This window comes from Acinonyx jubatus, chromosome D3, assembly GCF_027475565.1.
Source record: "Acinonyx jubatus isolate Ajub_Pintada_27869175 chromosome D3, VMU_Ajub_asm_v1.0, whole genome shotgun sequence".
In the NCBI taxonomy this organism is placed as follows: domain Eukaryota; kingdom Metazoa; phylum Chordata; class Mammalia; order Carnivora; family Felidae; genus Acinonyx; species Acinonyx jubatus.
The window spans coordinates 27,483,202-27,494,271 of NC_069392.1; the positions used below are offsets into that span (position 1 = coordinate 27,483,202).

General features: G+C 54.4%; 1 protein-coding gene across 3 annotated transcripts; it reads left to right on the forward strand.

Moving 5' to 3' along the window:
• Positions 1-7,458: 7,458 nt before the first annotated feature.
• TMEM191C (transmembrane protein 191C) lies at positions 7,459-10,769 on the forward strand. 3 transcript variants are annotated; one of them, XM_027049658.2, is made up of 10 exons: positions 7,459-7,678; positions 7,986-8,109; positions 8,299-8,349; positions 8,499-8,576; positions 8,710-8,766; positions 8,887-8,946; positions 9,099-9,163; positions 9,247-9,319; positions 9,556-9,596; positions 9,677-10,769. In XM_027049658.2, exons 1-10 carry the CDS (start codon positions 7,524-7,526, stop codon positions 9,879-9,881), a joined length of 909 nt encoding a protein of 302 aa, XP_026905459.1. In that variant the 5' UTR covers positions 7,459-7,523; the 3' UTR covers positions 9,882-10,769. The 3 variants fall into 3 exon arrangements, with proteins under 3 accessions (XP_026905459.1, XP_026905462.1, XP_026905461.1); XM_027049661.2 differs by having other exon boundaries at positions 10,389-10,769; XM_027049660.2 differs by lacking the exon at positions 8,710-8,766.
• The last annotated feature ends 301 nt before the right edge of the window (positions 10,770-11,070 follow it).

Sequence of the window (11,070 nt, forward strand, 5' to 3'; positions counted from 1 at the left end):
AATTTCTGAATCCATACTTGTCATTATCACCATGTATTTGTTTATTGCTGAACCAAGTGGTGTAGTGCATCTTTTTGTACAATCTTTTGTTCTTCTTGAGGTTAATTATGTTTTCAGTTACTCACATTGATTTGTGTCTCCATCTTCCTCCACCCTTTAACTCTGAAATGCTTCCCAGTACAGCTTTCCACAGAATCAGATGCTGTCTATTCTTTTTCCCTCAAGGGACATTCTTCTGGAACCTGATGTTTTCCTGCACCAATTTGGCAGGAGTTCTCTTGCTTTTTTTCCTGCACTGGAAGCCCACTTTTCTGGATCCCATGTGTTGTTTTCTCAGGTTACCTCCTTGTGTAGGTAGGATGTTTTATCTGGTACATCCTGAGAAAGAACACATGGGAGGTAGGTTTTTGAAGCTGAATGTTGAAAATGCTTTTAAACTACTCAGAATTGACAGTTTGGCTGGGAATAGAATTGTAGGTTGGATTTCATTTTCCTGTTGAATTTGCAAGTGTTGCTTCATTGGCTTCTACCTTCCAGTGTGATGAGAAGTCCAGTTCCCTTTGTATGTAACCTTCTCTGGAAACTTCTAGTATTGCCTCTTTATTCTAGATGGTTTGTTTATTCATTAGGTTGGGCACTTGGTGGATTGGTTTCATTCTGGAGACCCATTCCCTTCAGTAAACTTACTGATTTTTAAAACGTGTCAGCAATTATTTTGAATTTCCTTTCTTGTGTTTGTGCTTTGCTTATTGCATTTTGTTCTCTTTTCATAGATGTAATCTCTAAGGAAAATTTAATTTTTTTTGACATTTTCTTCTGTTCCTTGCATAGTGTCTAGTTCCTTTTTAGATTGCCACTTTAGGTTAGTTTTTATACTTAAAAAATGTAATTTTAAAGGCTTTCTTCAAATGTTGGGTGACCTTAGCAGGCTCTGATATTCAAGAATGAGACCCTAGGGGTGCCTGGGTGGCTCAGTCATTTGAGCATCCGACTTCAGCTGAGGTCATGATCTCATGGTCCATGAGTTCAAGCCCCGTATCGGACTCTGTGCTGACAGCTAAGAGCCTGGAGCCTGCCTCAGATTCTGTCTCTCTCTCAAAAATAAATAAACATTTAAAAAAATGAAACCCAAAAAAGCATCTTGGAATCAATCCAGTAGTTACCTAAGATGTGTGGAATGGAGGGAGATGAGACACTGAGCTGGCAGTGGCACTTCTGACAGAGCCTTCTGCCAAACTGGAGATTCTTAGCGCTAGGGGCTTGAAGAACATTCTAGAGAATGGTGAAAGGTGAGACGAAATACTCTATTGCAGGCAGACTCTAAGTCAGGGCCAGGCTGGGGAGTCGTTACATGGTTAGAGATCAAAGACAGGTACTGAGCTGTAGGTACCACTGTTCGCTTCCATAAAGTGTTTGGTTTATTATTTTTTTAAAACATGTTTTTAAACTTTTTTATTTTTTACTTTTATTTATTTTTAGAAATTTTTTTCAACATTTTTTATTTATTTTTGGGACAGAGAGAGACAGAGCATGAACGGAGGAGGGGCAGAGGAGAGAGGGAGACACGGAATCGGAAACAGCCTCCAGGCTCCGAGCCATCAGCCCAGAGCCTGATGCGGGGCTCAAACTCACGGACCGCGAGATCGTGACCTGGCTGAAGTCGGACGCTTAACCGACTGCGCCACCCAGGCGCCCCCTACTTTTATTTATTTTTAAGAGACAGAGACAGAGCATGAGCATGGGAGGGGCAGAGAGAGAGGGAGACACAGGATCCGAAGCAGGCTCCAGGCTCTGAGCTATCAGCACAGAGCCTGACACAGGGCTCGAACCCACAGACTGCGAGATCATGACCTGAGCTGAATCGGACGCTTAACTGACTGAACCACCCAGGAGCCCCTGGAGTGTTTGCTTTAAAACATGCCTCTTTTCAAAAGCCATTTGAGGTAGATGGCAGTAAAGGAATTCTATGTAGTCGAGAATGAGCCGTAAAAAGGAACAAAGAGGGAGGAAAAACTACTCTGTTGCCATTAGGCCAGAAGATGTGACTGAGCGTGCTAGTTGGCTCTGTGTGCCTAAACAAGAGGGAGGGGAAAAGGTCAGGAAGAGTGAACTAGAGGCTGTTTCCACTTTCGTGCATGAGGAAGTATCCTGGATGCTAAATATTTCAAGAAATGTTTCCCACAAGACCTTCTACGAGAGCATTTGCTAAGTTGCACACCAAATGTACAGGAAACTTTTGAATAGTTCATTCTTCAAACCTGGTAAAAGCCAGGGTGTGTCATTAGAGTCTCAGGTGTGCTGTGAAATGTTACTGTTGGTGATTCCAAAGTGCCACCTGTGCTTCTGCATGTCCTCTGCAGGTAATATGCACATCCACTCTGAACGAGAACGTGTGAGACCTACACTAAAGTGGCCTGGCACCAAATCTGCTCTGACCACCCCCTTGGCACAGGCTGGCCTCTGCCCTCCTACAGCCCTGGGCCTTGAAGAGGAAGGAGCCTGCTGGGAGGCAGTGGGGGACCCTTCCTAAACCTGGAAGCTGCACAAACCTCACGCTAAGGAGGGCAGTCACCTAGCAGCTGGCTGGAGGAGTGTGGTCAGCACAGGCTCCCTGGGAGAACAGGTAGCCACGTGCCCCAGATTGTCCTCTGCCTACAACAAACTGAAAGATGGCCTCTATGCTGTGGAAAACAGATAGGCAGAGAGGAAAGGTCTGATTCTTGGGAAAGGCAAGCTGGGCAGGCCTTGACATCAGCATAGGAGGCTGACCCACCCTCGGGGCCCAGGCTGTCTTCCTCAGCATCAGGCAGTGTAGGAGGCAGGGATGCTGGAAGTCTTACCAGTTACTGCCCAGCCATAAAGAACCCCCTGTCCTGGGCACTTGGCCTTCTGGGAGGAGAGCAAGCAGCTCCCCTCCCCACTGCACTGGTCTCTGCTAATGCCACTGACCAGTGAGTTTAGGAAATGTCAACAAACAATCTTGGTGTTAACCTATTTCATGTTCAGCCCTTCTTTCTGGCCACAGGCGACAAAGCTGGTTGCCACCTGCAGGCATCCCTGGTGTGAGATCAGGGCCGGCACCAACGGAATGTCACCATTGGCTTCTCTCTGTCAGGTGGGTGTGCATCCATGTGACATCTGAGGAGCCCAGGACAGTAGACTGTGTGTTGGGCCCAGAGTCCTGGGTTCATTGATGGTGCATGGACATGGCCCCTGACCTCTTGGATCCTTGAGTCATGTGAAGGCGACAGGCAGATAAAAACTAATGCTAACCCGAGTCCTCCATAGCCAGCACTGTACCAAGTGCTCAGCAGCACTAGCTCTTGCGTTAACTCAACCCTGGGGGTAAATGGTAGTACTGCCCCTGGATCACCTGAGATGAAACACGTCCCAGAACTCACGAGGGAGGGGGACGGTGTCCACAGGAGGCTTCTGTAGCTCTCAAGAGGGTCAGGCCACTTGGAAGGGGACTGCAACCAGAAGCAATGGCAGTGGGGGGCTAGGGGGAGTGTCCCAGGCAGACACAACAGTATATACGAAGGCCAGGAGGAGGAGTCGGTGTATTTTTGGAACTGAAGCAATTTTCTTGTGGCCAGAGAGATGTGTGTGGTGGGGGAGGGTGGCACCCAGACTCTAGCCAGGCGGGGAAGGACCTCCAAAGCCAAATCAAACAGTTGGGCTGATCCCAGGGTGTTGCGGCAATGTGTGCCTTCCCACCATTGCCATTGCCTCCCCAAGTGGGCCCTGCGCTTGGGGGGCCACCCCCAGCATTCTGTCCACCGGTGGGCCTGGCTTATCCTCAGGAGAGGGAAAGGGGTGTATGCGCATGCTCAGGTTGTCATAACAGAGCACCACAGAAACCAGAGCCGAACAGTAATTTCTCATGGTCCTGGAGGCTGGAGGCCTGAATCCATGTCTCAATGGAGTTGGTTTCTCCTGAGGCCTCTCTCCTTGGCTTGTAGATGGCTGTCCTCCCTCTGTGAGTGTCTGTGTCCACGTTTCCTCTTATAAGGATCCCAGTCAGATTGGCTTAGGGGACACCCTAACAGCCTCATGTTAACCTAATTACCCCTCTAAAGACCTCCATCTCCAAATACAGTCACATTCTGAGGTGCTGGGTCTTCCAAGCTTAGGGATTCTGGGGGACATAACTCAACCCATAACAGAGGTGTGCCATGTGCAGCTTTAGGTGGCCGCAAAGGTGCCAGGCAGCCCTCTGTCCACACCACAGGCTCTGCAAGCTTGGCCTCCTGGCCTCAGTGTCTGCCTTTCCTTCTGCGGGCAGTAAGCCCAGCGCCCAGGCCCTTGCTCACTCAGATCCTCTTTGCCCTCAGCAGGCACCTGCTGGGCCCCTATGTCCTGCAGTGAAGGCGTCTCATCCACAGCAGGCCACCTGGGGAGCTGGTGAGGCTCCGTCCTGGGGCCCTTTGGTGGCTGCCTTCCCTGCCCTCACCCCACCTTCCTCATCAAGCTTTCTTGTCGCATGTCCATATTGCACTGTCGCCTTGGCCACAGGCTACTGCAGAGGTGTGTGGAACAGTTGGTTGTGGCCACCAGGGGCCTGCAGTAGCCATGGAGGGGGTGAGGGAGAAGTGGTGGCTTCCATCTTGGAGTGACAGGAGGCACCAGGAGCCCGGTTGGTGAGTTCCCAGAACCCCAGGCAGGCCTGCAGTGGGAGTCTCCAGGTTGCGTGCCTCTGGAGGTGAACGTCGCTGTCTTCAGTCCCCTTTCTTGGCTCATGCCAGTGGACTGTCAGCAAAACCCCTGGGATCTCACCTTCCCATGTCCCTACATAGCCTGTCCACTTAGGGGAACACAGACGGCAGCATTCAAGAGCAGCTCAAGGGAGGCAGCTGCTCACCAGCCTCTGTCCTTTGGTAGGAGACACAAGGTACTGCTGGGGCTATTGCTCTGCTGCAGTGCCAGGCAGATGACCCAGCCAGGTCGGGAAAATGGCAGGGGCACCAGGGTCCAGGGGTGTCCTTTCAGGGAAGCAGAGGCAGGCCTAGGGGTGTGGCAGGTTTTGGCAAATGAGCAAGGGGCAGGCTGTGGGGTCAGAGGAAGGACGTGGTTTGGGGCCACAGCTCTTCAGGGTCATGGCTGGTTTGTGGCCTACGCTCTTGGACAAGATGCCACATCTCTGCAGTGGAGACGGCCTGTCCACATGCCCATTCAACAACTCTGTGTGCCAGGCCCTGTCCTAGCTGTGCTCCTATTCCAGTGCAGGACACAGTACAGATTGTAGGTGGGTACCCATGCTGGGTAGACACAGGAAAAGTGCTGTAGGAGGTTGTGATTTGGGGTGGGGTCGCCAAGAAAGGCTTTCTTAAGAAGCTAGAATTGCGGGGAGGGTTGAAGGACATGAGGAAAGGGCTGGGCAAGGGGAAGAGCAGGTGCAAAGGCCCTGTGGTAGGTAGGTGGGTCTAAGGAGCAGTAGGGGACAGATTCCTTGGCTCTGAGGCCGGTTGCCTGGAAGAACAGGCTAGGCTGAACACCGTGAGGGCATGGACTTGTGGGAAGCTGCCAGAGAGCTGAGAGTGTGTGTGTATGCGCGTGTTGGAGGCAGGGGGGGAGCAGTTGACCCCTGGTTGCTGTGGGTAGATGAGGTGGGAGCAGGCTGACTACTTAGGAAGTTTTGGAATGATCCGGCCTGGAGGAATAGCATTGAACATGTTTAAAAGAGGTCAGAAATTGGAAACTTGTTTTTTATTTAAACTTATTTAACAAGGGTTTCTGTGTCACTTACTAGTGCCAGATGTGTTCTAAGGGCTTTGCAAACATCAGCTTCTTTATTCTTCATAATAGCACTGATGAGGTAGGTGGCTTCTCCCCTCACAGTGGAAGTGGACGGACAGGGCAGTAATTTGCCATGCAGCAGGCCCCAGGATTTGGGGATAGGCTGGAGGGAGGGTGAGAGAGGTCAATGAATCAGGTTTCTAGGACATCAAGAACATCAAGGTTTCTAGGACAACAGCTGGAGGAGAGGGGGCAGGACTACCTGGGGGGGCCATGGGGGCAGTGTTGGTGGTGAACCTCCTGGTGAGGGTGCATGGGGAGGGGGTCACCCCTCAGGGTGGCAAATGGGCATCACCACATGGGGAGGGCTCAACTGCAGGACACTGTGTGACATCTCCGAGGGAGAGAGGGGATGGAAGAGGAACAGCTGTAGTGAGAGGGGCCGGAGATGAGGGAACCCGGTGCAGGGAAGGGGCTTTAACCAGGAAGCCAAGACCTGCTTCCCTTGGGTGAGTCCTTGAGATCATGGGCCATTCCCCTCCCCCTGAATGAGCCTGGCTTCAGGAGAGTCCTGGACGCCTTTCCTGGCAAGCGAGCTGTAGGGCAGGTTGGTACTGGTCAGAACTGGTGGCCAGGTGCCCATCTTCGAACAACACCTGAGACTCGGCTCTCTTCTCCAACACCTGTCCTGAGACTTTGTACGCCATGCAAAAGAACTTTTGATTTTGTATTCTTTTACATTTTTAAAAGTTAAAAAAAATATTTTTTTTACTGTTTATTTTTGAGAGGGACAGAGACAGGATGCGAGTGAGTTAGGGGCAGAGAGAGAGGGAGACACAGAATTGAATCAGGCTCCAGGCTCCGAGCTGTCAGCATAGAGCCCTACGCGGAGCTCTAACTCACAAGCTGTGAGATCATGACCTGAGCTGAAGTCAGATGCTCAACCGACTGAGCCACCCAGGCGCCCCTAAAAATATTTGTTTTAATTTTACGTTAGAGCACAAACGAGCAGGGGAGAGGGGCAAAAGGAGAGAGAGAGAATCCCAAGTAGGCTCCACACTCGGCGTGGAGCCCAACGCAGGCCTCTACCCCATGACCCTGGGATCACGACCTGAGCCCAAAATCAAGAGTTGGAACTTCAACCTTCTTCCTTTTAAGAACATCTTCTCCTTCTTCCTTTAAAGATCTTGCCCATTTACCTGGTAATCATAGTTATTTTAGCATAAGTTCTAAATCATATTTTTTCACTAGATGAGATATCTCTAGACATGCCACCTAATTTTTAAACAGAACACTAATGATTACAAGTTTCCTTTTTGTGATTACTGTAAAGCCTTTAACGAACCATTTAATGCCTAGTGTTTTTTCTTTTTTAATTATTCCCCAAATTTTCAGGAGTGGAATAAATTGGGTCAAAAGATCTGATGGATCCTGATATATATTTCCAAGTCTTTTCCACAGGAAAAACTGACCAGTTTGCAAGTTCCATCTTCAATTGGGGAACCAATGTTGTCTCCATTATTCTGCATTAGGTATTAGTATTTTATTAACCTTACTGATCCGATCTTGGCTCTTGCATAACATTTTTTGTGTGAGGGACGAAGCCTGATCCTGCCTGACCCTCGTCTACCGCGGCTCTGGGCGGGGCGGGGGTGGGGGCGTGGGGGGCGTTGGAGGGTGCGTTGTGCTCGGGCGCCCCCTGTCGCCCATTGTGACGCCGGTCGCGTGCCGGATTCCCTAGGCGAGCAGCGGCGGCGGCGGCGGCGGCGGGGCAGAGCCCCTAAACCATGGCCGAGTCACAAGAGCTGCTGCTGCAGCTGCAGAAGGACAACCGCGACGGGCGACTACGGAAGCAGGAGCTGGAGGAGCTAGTGCGGGGGCTTGAGGCCGAGAGCGAGAGCCTCACCGGGCGCCTGCAGGACCTGCGGGAGCGTGAGCGCAGGTGCGCGGGAAGCGGGGCTCAATGGGGACGAGGCGGGCGCGCGAGGGTCAGTACTACGGGTGGTGGCACCCAGGCCTGGGCAGAGCGGCTGGCCGGCCCGTCGGTTACGCCTCCCCGCAGGACCCGAACCTCCGCTCTAAGCCGGCGGGACCTGGAAGATCTACTCAGGGGACCCACGAAGGGGAGGGTGCAGCGACCCGGCGCGGGCTTCCTCGGCCTCACTAGTAACTGGCCTTTTCCGGCGGTTGCGGGAGTCTGAACACCCGCCGCCTCCCTCGGTGGCACCGCCTCAGTTTCCCCTCTGCAGCCTACAGCGGAAGCGAAGCCAGGCGGCGCGGGCCCAGAGAGGCGAGGCGCGCGAGGCGGCGCGGGAGCGCGCGGAGCGCGCGCGCGCGCTGCTGGAAGCGGCTGAGCAGCACAAGCAAGACTTGGTGGGGCCTGGGCCTCGACTGGGGCTATGCCTGCGGAGAGGGCGGGGCCCTAAATAGGACCCGGGCAGGGTCGGGACCCAGTGTGGGGCCGTTCCGATGCTGGGACCCCGCCCCGACTGAGGTAGGGCCAGCAGCGGAGCCTGGGGTCTCTGAGAGGCCCAAGACTGCCCCCCTCAACCCTATCCACAGGAGCAACACAACCGGCAGCTGCAGGAGCAGTGGGAGGAGCTGTCAAGTCAGGTACAGTCAGGAGGTGGCCTTGGTCTCTAGCTTCCCCTAGGAAGTCCCGTTGTAGTCCTCGCCCCGGTTTTTACCCTGTCCCGGCCTTTAAGGACATCCCCTGCCCCTTGAAGCCCCGCAAACCCCGTCCTCACAAGACCCATCCCTAGCTCTTCTACTACGGAGGGGAACAACTGAGTCAACAGCGCGCAGAACAGCAACTCGGGACCCAACTGATGGCTTTGCAGGTGTTTGGGTGGGGCCCCCAATGCCGGAGCGGCGGTGCGAGCAGCTCCCTGAGGGGCGGGGGTGGGCCAAGCGGACGTGTGGGTGGGGTTCCGGGAGTGCTGGGCTCCTGACATTCCTTGGATCCGTCGGAAGAAACAACTGGAGATGGTGGAGGCCAAGCACGCCAAGCAGGCCGAGGGCCTGCGGCAGGTGCGAGCGAAGCTGGAGTTTGAGGGAGAGTGTCGGTTTCGAGTGTGGGTGGAGCCTGGGCAGGTGCAGGATGGAGAGGGGTTATTATCCCAAGTCTCATCAGGGCCCCCCACATCCCAGGGCGTGCAGCGGACGGAGGAGGCTTGGGCCAGCTTTCAGGAGCAGAGCGGAGTCCTGCAGGTACGACCCCCCTCAGTCCCAAGAGCAGCTCACCTCCAACTCCACTGTGGCTCCCACTCCTCCACCCCCAGAGCTGCTCCTCTCTCTCCCCGCCCCACCCCACCCCCAGATCTCCTCTGCGAGTCCTGGGGCCTTACTCCCTCCCCGTCCAGGAGCTGCAGGGAAAGGTGATGGAGGCGGCGGCTACGCTGGACGCCTCGAGGGGCGGCCCGGAACTGTAAGGGGTTCAGGACTGTGGGGGTAAGGTGGGGTGGCTGTGGAACCGAGGCAGATCGTCCACCTCGATGCCCTTCCCGGCAGGTGCGACTCCCAGCCTCGACGGATGCAGGACTGCGCGGGCTCGCTCATGGAAGAGGTGGCCAAGGCTGACTGTGTGAGCGCGGGCCCTGGGCGGGGCGCGCTGGAGTCGGGACCCAACACATGGGAGATACCCACACCCACGGGGTCCCACCTGCCCTCGAGGGCCCGCCCCCCGACGGAATCGCAACCCCCGTACCCGCCCTGCGGGAGACTGGTCCCCTACGATTCCCTCCCGCTCCTTGAGAGACCCGGACCTCGCGGCGCCCTCCGCTCCGGCGCTGAGCTAGACGCTGCTCCGTCTTTCCGTAGGAGAGGCGGCTTTTCGGCGGCACCTGCGGAGTGGGCCTCAGGTGAGCCAGTGGCAGGCGGCGGGCGCGCTGGGCGTCTTGCCCGACACTGCCCGTCTGTCCGTCCGTCCTTGGGTCCGCAGGCTGTGGGCTCTGGGCGCGCTGCAGACGCTGCTGTTGCTCCCGCTTGGTTTCCTGGCGCTGCCTATGCTCTGCCTGATGCTGGTGAACCCCTCCGTCCTACGCGGGGGGCTCCCGCGCTTCGACTTGGACGCAGCCTTCCGCGGTTTGCGCTACACTCTGTCCCCGCTGCTCCAACTGCGCGCGCGAGGCCTGCTGCCCGCCTAACGCGTATCATGCCGGCCGTGGCCACAAGCACTAAACACTTCTGTCTCCTGTGTGGTTTCTGGGCGCCTGGGGGGAGGCCGAGGGGAGACTCCTGGGGTGGGGGGTGTAATGTGTCGCTCGGCCCAGCGGCCCTGGCACCTCCGGCTCAGAGGGTGCTGGGCCTTCCAGGCGGTGCTTAAGTTTGCAGAGGCTGTCCCGGGCGCCTCTCGGCGGAGCCCGCGACTCGGGAGTGAGCTGGGTGCGTCCTCGTCTGACACCGGCGCCTTGGGCTGGCTCGCACCAAGGAGCTCCCGGGAGGGGTCCCCTTTCCTACAGCCCCTGCTGCCACGCCTGAGCCAACTCGGAAGTTGGCCAGTATCTTTTGCTAAACTTGCTTTTTCCCTGCTAGTGAGCCTGGGGGTTGGGGGAGCAGGCCGGTCAAGTCCTCTCCGTGGAGATCCGTGGTTCCTCTGGCCCGGCTGCTTGGGGGTGATTTAGTTCCCCACAGTACCTCTTGTTTTTTTTCAGGGTCGGTTCTTCTCGGTGCGGGTCCGGGCATTCCTCTCCTGTGGTCCGCCCCGCTTTCCGGGAGTCCCAGCCCTGCTGGCAGTGCACGTGCAGCTCACCACTGCAGTCTTTGTGAGGACTCGTCTTTTTACTCATGTGAAATGCTCTGCTTAGTGGAAATGATGAACCTTGAGTTTCATTTTGCCCTACTTTTACCCGTTACATTTTTTGGTAGTAAAATTGTTCCGTGTATCTCCTTGTTGCCGGCGCGGCACACAGGTTTTTGCTGTGGCCTCCAAATAATCGTTTTCTTATTGATTTGTTGGTGTTTTTTTAGTCTTTTGGGAGTTAAATTTGTTTATGTAATCCTGTGTATAAAATTCTATCAAATTTAAGACTTAACGTGCTGTGTCCTAAATGGATTTCATTCTTGGGGTGCCTGGGTGGCTTGGTTGTGTTTGACACTTGCCTAGGAGTTGTAAAGATATTCTCAAACGATGGCTTATTTTTTTTAAATTTATTTTTAATTTTTTACATTTATTTATCTATTTTTAGAGAGAGAGAGAGAGAGAGGGAGAGAGAATTCCAAGCAGGCTCTGCACAGTCAACACACAGCCAGTCACAGGGCTCAAACTCACCAACTGTGAGACTACGGATGATGTTAGCTTAAATCAAGAGTCCTGTGCTTAACTCAGCCAACCAG

Bases quoted from the DNA above. Each gene is read 5' to 3' on its own strand.
- TMEM191C (XM_027049658.2), top strand. From the start codon at position 7,524: ATGGCCGAGTCACAAGAGCTGCTGCTGCAGCTGCAGAAGGACAACCGC. The intron at 8,110-8,298 runs GTGGGGCCTGGG...CCCTATCCACAG, and splicing joins AGCAGCACAAGCAAGACTTG to GAGCAACACAACCGGCAGCT. The intron at 8,947-9,098 runs GTACGACCCCCC...CTCCCCGTCCAG, and splicing joins AGCAGAGCGGAGTCCTGCAG to GAGCTGCAGGGAAAGGTGAT.